The sequence below is a fragment of the Athene cunicularia genome, assembly GCF_003259725.1.
Source record: "Athene cunicularia isolate RWA chromosome 19 unlocalized genomic scaffold, athCun1 chr19_part1, whole genome shotgun sequence".
Lineage (NCBI taxonomy): Eukaryota > Metazoa > Chordata > Aves > Strigiformes > Strigidae > Athene > Athene cunicularia.
The window spans coordinates 11,515,085-11,523,175 of NW_020799124.1; the positions used below are offsets into that span (position 1 = coordinate 11,515,085).

At 51.8% G+C, this 8,091-nt stretch overlaps 2 protein-coding genes across 2 annotated transcripts in view; one reads left to right on the forward strand and one right to left on the reverse strand.

Annotated features, from left to right (window-relative positions):
• The window catches only part of LOC113487377 (S-adenosyl-L-methionine-dependent tRNA 4-demethylwyosine synthase-like), a 124,428-nt gene that overhangs the window by 108,356 nt on the left and 7,981 nt on the right, over nt 1–8,091 (reverse strand). The gene's annotated exons all lie outside the window — the stretch shown is intronic.
• Nucleotides 5–3,468, forward strand: SBDS (SBDS, ribosome maturation factor; the record flags this gene model as incomplete). Its single annotated transcript, XM_026861871.1, has 4 exons — nt 5–352; nt 1,046–1,246; nt 1,814–1,978; nt 2,620–3,468. Coding segments are annotated over 4 exons (843 nt in total), but the record flags the coding sequence as incomplete, so codon positions are not given.

Consider the following 8,091-nt stretch of genomic DNA (forward strand, 5'->3'; position numbering starts at 1 on the left):
CAGCCCGCGGCGTCGGGGCGGCCCCTGGCGGCCCGGGGGCGGGGAGCGGCGCTGTGCGGTTCCGCTGCCCGGCCCTGGGCAGTCCCGTTTCGGCAGCAGAAGTTCCCGGGCTCCCCTGGCGCAGCCCTCGGCAGCAGCAGCGCTTGTTTCTCCTCGCCCCGAGCTCGCGGCTCCTCGTGTGTCGCTGCCCTGGCCCGTTCCTAACCCTGTCCCCGTCTCTAGCGAGAAAGATCTCGACGAGGTCCTGCAGACGCACACGGTGTTTGTCAACGTTTCCAAAGGCCAGGTGGCGAAGAAGGAGGATCTGGTCCAAGCGTTTGGGACGGACGACCAAACAGAGATCTGTAAGATGGTGGGTTTCACACGCTCGGCTTTCTAAAAGCCGCCAGAAACCTTTCCGTGTGTTTTCTGTAAGGGGCTCGCAGACGCGGCCGCTTGGTTTGTTCCAGGGAAGTTGCTGTAGAAGGGCAGTGCTGCTGTGGGCGACAGGGCTGTTTATTTGTTCCGAAATGGGTGGCCAGGAGGGGTCCCTCTGTGGTACAGACTCGCATTGGCTCTATGCGTCTGGCCGAGGGCAGCTGGGAGTGTTCCGTGTCACACGCAGCTTCGTGCACCGACCTCTGTGGAGACGGAAAAAAGGTTCAACAGCGCTGAAGAGTCTCTCACCTGAGATATGTTATTAAGGACGCAGCGAAAAGAAGGGGACCGTTGCTTACTCGAGACATTTCAGTTCAGGGTTCAGAACAGATGTGACTTGTCCTTCCCGGTGGGAGATGCGCTGTGGGCCTGGGGGTGATGAGCGTCCCAGTAAATCTGCGCTTGTCTTTTTGTAGTTCAGTGCTTCTGTGGTGGGATTCCTGTCTGAAGTGTTTCCAGCGTTGTCAGTCATGGTGATGTGCGTTATGAATACGGGTATTCTTTTTCTGCACTTCACCTCTAAGCGACCCTTCAAGCAATTGTTAAGTTGGATGAGGTCACTGGAGTTTTTGCTCTTTAGTCAGATCTGTGATGTTGATCGCCTGGTTTCTTCCTTTTGACTGTACAGATTTTATCCAAAGGGGAGCTGCAGGTATCGGACAAAGAACGACACACACAGCTGGAGCAGATGTTCAGAGACATCGCGACTATTGTGGCTGACAAATGTGTGAATCCTGAGACAAAGAGGCCGTACACAGTAATCCTTATAGAAAGAGCCATGAAGGACATTCACTATTCTGTCAAACCACACAAGAGCACAAAGCAGCAGGTTAGTTTTCTTGCAAGATCAGCTTCTGCTCAGAGGTGTTGCCTCTAAGGGTAATTTCTCTCTTGGCAGTCACAGAGGGAACAGCAAAGCCCACAGAGTGATTACTCAGCCGGTTGGCAATTAAAGGCTGGGTACAAACAGCTTCCAAAACTCGTGAGGTTTGTTTTCCAACAATTCAGGGAAGGGAGAAAGAAAGAAAGAAAGAAACAAAGCAGCAACACTGATCAGCGTGGAAAAGAAATACAAGTTTTATCGTTTGTTTCAGCTGAGGTAGTAAATCAGGCTTTGCATCTGATCCGCGTGGGTTTCTGTTGTTTGCAGCGTATCTGCTATTTAACATTATTTCAGACAGTTCATTGAAGTATGGAAGCGATCACAAGCAGCAAGAACTCTGCTTTTCTTTTGTTAATCTGTCAAAACAGCGTAATGGCAAACTCCCTGCATCAGAGTGGCGGGATCGGGGCTGAGAAATGTGTCTGAAGCTACTGCAGAGGGTTTGAGATGTTGAGCTCTGTGGTGTTTTTGAAGCAGGTGTGTGAATGCTCTGGGCTCTTAATGTCTCTGCAGGCACTGGAAGTGATCAGGCAGTTAAAGGAGACCATGCAAATCGAACGTGCTCACATGAGGCTGCGATTTATTCTTCCAGCAAAGGAGGGCAAGAAACTGAAAGAGAAGCTCAAGCCACTGATTAAAGTTATTGAGAGCGAAGACTTCCATGAGCAGCTGGAGATTGTAAGCAATACAGCAGTCCGTGGGTTTCATGCTTGGTTTGGCTACTGCTGTGCAGATTACTAGAAGATGAATTAATAAATGGCAGTTGTTTGGATAAACTGCAAGTTTACCAGAGATTCTAAATCAGAGGTGTGGTTTGCAGTTACTACTTTCACGCAGTGCTAGTGATGGAAGCTTGAAAGTAACTTCCTCCATTATACAGAGACGCTGCCTCAAGCTGAGGAGCATCACGATGCCACTTCTCCTGGCAGTGATGATCCTACAACCGATAAGTTTCTCTGCCTATACGGAATGTTACTCTTACTTATTTGGTGGGCCAGGCCTGTATTTTGACAGTGGTTAATGAGTTTTTGATAACTGATCTATGGTAGAGCAATATTTGGTGTTAGTAGAAATCTTCCCGAGAACAGATTAGAATCTAGCAATCTCAACTGTCAAAAGACTCGTCCAGCCCGGCTGAAGGAAACTGCAGAACTTCTGTGGACAGATTACTTATTATGAAATTGCTTATCAGCTCTGCAAAGTCCTTCTCAGTAACCAAACAATGTATTTTTTTAAATGAAAATTCATGTTAGCCCTTGAAGAGGGGCTGATGAGAATCAAGGATTACTGCTTGACTTATGAAATGTGGAACCTTTCAGGTGTGCCTTATTGACCCCGGCTGCTTCAGAGAGATTGATGAGCTGATCCGGAGTGGGACAAAAGGGAAAGGAACACTGGAAGTGCTCAGTCTGAAAGACGTGGAGGAAGGAGATGAAAAGCTTGAGTAATTAAAACCTTCCCGCAGCCGTTCTACTTCAGCACCGTGCACGGACTGACTGGCATCAGCCACTCTTCTGTTAGGCCTTCATGTTTTTTCCAATCTCTTGCTGCCAAATCTGTTCTGACACTAATCCTTTGGGATTTTTCCATGCAGTGTGGGGTTTTGTATCATTTTACACTTGCTTGGTTTCCAAATGCATTTGCCAGCAGGAACGTTTTGTGTCAGAGTTGCCCGAATGAGGATTGAGTTAGGGTGTGACACGGAGGTCCCTCTGGCTTTGGTTTACACTGAGGTTGCTCTTGGAGAGTGTCTGAATGATGCAGTGCCAATCGTTTTTACAGTAATTTGTCAGTGTTGAGAGGAAGACTGCAGAGAGCACGGAGGGGTTGGTTTTGTATGTCGGGAGAAGAACCTTAAGCAAGGGGAGCTGTATTTTCCCTTCTAAACAGGTGCCAAGTGTGGGTCCTGTCTAAAAAACAGTCTCTTGGCAGCATGAAAACTGACTTTGATTCCATAATTGGCTGCTTGATAATTAGAGTGCTTTAAAGGACCACTCTTATTTTAAGGTTTCCTTCACGGGATATAACAGCACTCGCTGACCATAGAAAAGATGTTCTGCAAATAACTTATTTGTAACATATGTGTAGCTACATTAATTAAAATGAATTATCATCTATGTATGTATGATAGGTACAGAGAGAAATAAAATAATTATTTCTATTAACAGTATAGGAGGCCATGGCGATGCTTTTTGCAGGCTGAAGGGGCAGCCTGCGCCTGTGAGCTGTTCTCGTGCTAAAATGAATCTGGAACGGGCAGTGGTGGCCTCTGGCCGTGGAGCAGGACTGGCTTTTGTTGGGCTGTAATTCCCTGGGTAACTGTTTGTATGTGCCCCTTTTCTCTGCAGTGCTATAGAGAACAATTCTGGCAGCTGTCCTTTGTCCTCTCTCTTTTTATGCTGCTTTCTGATCCGTGCACGGAGTTTCCAGCCAGCTCCCGAGGCACACAGCATCTACTTCCTAACAATTCAGTTCAATCTTGTTTCAGCTCTGTTACACAACTTCCAGATAAAAGCATTTGTTTATCTCGAAGAAGAGGGGAAGAGAGGACAACAACTGGAGGAGATCCTAAAAAGACAGGCCAGCGACAAAGCTTGTTTGCTGGGGTGACTAAAAGCTGAACCAGCAGGAACTGAAGGAGCCGTCAGCAACGTGAACGTGTTTGCACCCTGACAGGAAGCAGCGAGGCAGGAGCTGCTGGCCAGCCCATGACTGCATCTCTCTCCCTGGCGAGCCTGTGCTGTGTTCCTTGTCTTCCATTGCCTTTTAGAGAGCAACTCTTATGACAATTAAAGTGAGCTCTGCTTTATCCTCTCGACATGACCTTTTCCTTTGTACCATCCACAAGTAGCAAATTTTGTAGAATGGAATCAGGGAGAGTTGAAGTCAGCTGGAGGAGGAAAGTTTTCATCTGTCACGTGCAGAGGGCCTGTGGGACTAGATTCTTAGTCCAAGGCTTCCTTTTGGAAGCTGATTTCTGCAGCAGTTTATTGACGTGAGCTTGTGCAAGGTTGACTTAAAGCTCTTTAGTGCTATTTTGGAAGGACTTGCCCCTGTGGTGTCTGAGTTTCACTGAGGTCCAGTGAAATGGAGATTCTGAAGCTGTGTTATCCATTTTAAAATGCTTTCTCTTGCCCCCAAGGTAATCTTGCATGGCGTTTAAATGGAACGTTTAGTGGCCCGTTAACTATATGTGCCATGTGGACACAGCCTCAGCACGGAGACCTCTCCCTGCGTGGACAGATTGGCAAGATTCCTCGTGTGTACAAACCATTAACGGCTTGTTTTTCAAACAGCCGTGTCTTTATGTAGACTGGAGATGACAATGTTGATACTTAGCTTGTCTGGCAGTTAGCACTAACATGCAATTCCTAGATCGGCAACTGAGACACTGGGTGGGAGCCTGAGATGATACTGGGTCAGTAAGACTTGATTTCACAATCCTGTCATTCCCCTGGTTTCTGTGTTCAGGACCTGGAGCACATCAGGGTGGCTGCAGGTTGAAGATCTTGAGTTACAGAAACTTACTCTAAGCTGGTTTTGCCGGCGTGTTGCTAGGAAGGCAGTTTCCCTCTAAAGCCTTTTCCTGCAAATCAAACGTTCGGGATTTTCTCCGGCAGAGGGAGCTCGGTTTTATTGATCACCAAACACACGTACACTCTTGCATTTCCTGTCCTGTCGCAGCTCACAAGGATGTTTGACGCGCATCAAAATAAACGTCAGTGCTGGCAGCTGGTTTGTTCTTGCCCATTTCAACCGGAGTGTAACTCCCTGCAGCACCGTTTCCTGATGCACTGACATTTCCAAAGGTGTCTCTAGGGAGCAAGGAGACGCCTCTGGGCATTGGAAACAAGCTGGCAGCTCCCAGGAGAGGTGTACTGAGGGGTACAGGTGTGCAGCTGTTTTTGCCAAAATCCTCCTCATGCTGTTTCTGGTGGGGCTTGGGGGGCTCCCCCGGCCGGGCAGGTTGCAGCTGCTATAGCCCCGGCGATGGGAAGGAGAGCGGGGATCTCCCCTGCGTGCCCTGCCTTCGGCTGCCTGGAGAGCTCGGGAACTGATTTGGAGTTCACCTGTTCCGTGCCCCGGCGATGGTTCCCCGTGCGCACGTTTTGTCTCCCTCTCCCCTCCAGGCTGTCCCCATCCGTGTCACTGCCCTGCAGAGCACTGCGTTGTGTCTCTGTGTCCCCCCAGAGTGTCCCCATCTGTGTCACTTCCCGGCAAAGCACCGCCGGTCCCTGGGACCAGTCCTGGCCCACACCCCGGCCAGCGGCTGCAGGGCATCCATGGGGAGATGGACCCGACCCCCCCTTACCGCCTCGCTTCCCCACCACCACCGCCACCCCGAGTATGGGGAAGGATGAAAGGGGACAGCGAGGCTGCAGGTGGAGGCAGAACTGGGAGCAGTGGGATCACTGGGAGCTCGCTGGCATGGGGACTCCTCCTCTCTCCAGCAGGGCCACCTGAGCAGGGGTCCCCCAGGTGGGGTCACCCCTGGGTGAGGGGGTTTGCGTGCGGGCAGCTTCGCTGACGGAGGCTGCATCTGCCTGAGGCTCAGGGTGGGTGCTGCAGGGAGCTGGGGCAGCCTCTGCATGTGCCACCCGTGTCCCCGTGCCAGCTGGGGGGTCCCTTGGCTCCCGTGGGCAGGGAGCCCGTGGGCAGGGCCCTGCAGGGTGCATTAGCGCTTTCCTTTTTTTAATCTTGCTATTTTCTTACAGAAGTACCTACCTTCGCATGACGGTCATAGAGGCATTTATTAAAGGATAAGCAGAGTATAGGTTTATAAATTCTTATAGAGCTAGTGGAAATATTTTTATCCCTCCACAACTGTTCTCAATAAATACGGCTGACCCAGCTTGTCTGCAGTCACTTCCACACGGGCAGTGGGCACCCACAGCCCCGGGCAGGCGAGGGCAGGGGCTGATGGTCGCCGGCCCCAGGGCCTCTTGATCCTGGTTCCTGGCAAAAGCTCAAAATGGACATTGAGGGGCACCCAGGTTGGAGGGGGGGGAGAGCCCTGTAGGACCCAGCTCTGGGGATGGGGGGACACAAAGATGATGCCCCCCCTGCCTGCAACTGGCTCGTCCCCCTCCCACATGCTGCCTTGGGGTCCCGTGGCCCTGGGTGCTGCTGGTGTCGGGGCCGTGATGGGAACGGGGTGGGCAGAGCGGGGAGCCCGAGCCAGGGGATGGAATTGCCCTCCCCGGGCACCCTTGTGCCCCCTGCGGTGGGCTGAGCCCTGCTGGGAGACACCACGGGCACTCGGCATGGCTGGACCTCCCCTCCAAGGACCAATGCCCAGTTACCCCAGTTGGGCTTTACCAGTGTCACAAGCTGCTCACGAACAAGAAGCTGTTGGTAAGAGGCTGTTCCAGGGGGATGTTCTGTGGGGAGAACAGAGCAGCTCTGCGGGGAGGGGGGGGTGGCCTGTTCTCTCCCCCTCCCTCCTGTTGTTGCCCAGAGACAGAACTTGGTCACTGCACAGGGACAAGCCAGAGAAACACAGAAACTTCTGGAACAACCGACTGCACAGGTGTGAGAAAGAATATGTAAAGGCAACAGCCCAGGGGAGTGTTTGTTGACACACGCGTTACAGACCGAGCTGGGTGCTCGGCCACGATGCAGGAGCCGAGGGTGTTGCTTGCCCCTTTCCCCATCCCCCTGCCTCTCTTCCCTCTTTCTGCTCTCGCTCTTTCCTACATATATTCATGGCTAATTGAACGGCCACCGGTTGTTCCTTGATGGGTTATTAGGAAAACAGTCTCATGGCCAAAGTGCTTTATCCATACCCACAGGGTTATCACCAGCACAGTCGCTCCGTGGTCCTTGGGGTGCCCCGACCCGCCCCGCGGCTCTTCCGAGCTGAGACCGGCTCTTCCACCGGCCACGTGCTCTGGGGGGGCTCAAAAGATTCACCCCCGCCCCTGTCATAACCCACCGCAGGGAACAAGAATTTTGGTGTCAGAAGTGGGATCCCCCGAGTCGGTCAGGGAGGGGAACGTAGAAGGGAAAGGGCTATCGACTGAGCTGGGGAAGGGCGAAGGGCTGAGTCCGAATCTTCCAGCAGATGATCGTGGCTTCCTGGGTTCAGCCCGATCTGGCCGCTCCCCTTTGCGAGAGCTGCTGAGAACAGGTAAATCTTGCCTGACCCTCAGGGAGAGCCTGGGCAGAATTGACCTGGTGATGCCCGTTCACTGTCTCAGAGGGAATGAAGGATCTGGAGAAAGAGAAAATGGGTTGAGACCTGGCAAAGGAAAAGCTGCAGTTTGGGGTGTTTTGGGAGCAGCGCTGACAGCAGTGCAAAGAGATAAACGTGGAGTGAAACGGGCTGAGCAGGAGAAAAATGAACCTTTACAAGGGCTGGTGAAGAATTTCCAAGCCAAATTAAAAACTGGGCGGGAAAAGCAGCTGCGGGCGGAGGAAACCGCCAAGAGGGGCCAAAGGCAGTTGGGAAACGCGTTTGTTTGGGAGCGAGAGTTGCGCTCGGAATTAGCCAGGATGTGGCAAGAGGATGGTGCAGTGATGGGGGGGCTCTGGTTTACCTCAGCAATGCCAAACGATTAACAGAGAAGTAGCTGGGCATTACCCCTGGGGGGAGATGGAGCAGATAAAGCTTGAAACCAGAGAATCAATCCTCAAGTGTCTCCTCAAGTGGCTCCCACTGATGAGAAGGGAGTTTCTGTACGATGGGGGAGCTGATGCTGCCCCAGAAATCGTAACAAAAGAAACACCCAATAGTGCAACTGAAGGGGCAAAACTGCGGGGAAAATACAGTTCGACTCCCCAGAGAAACA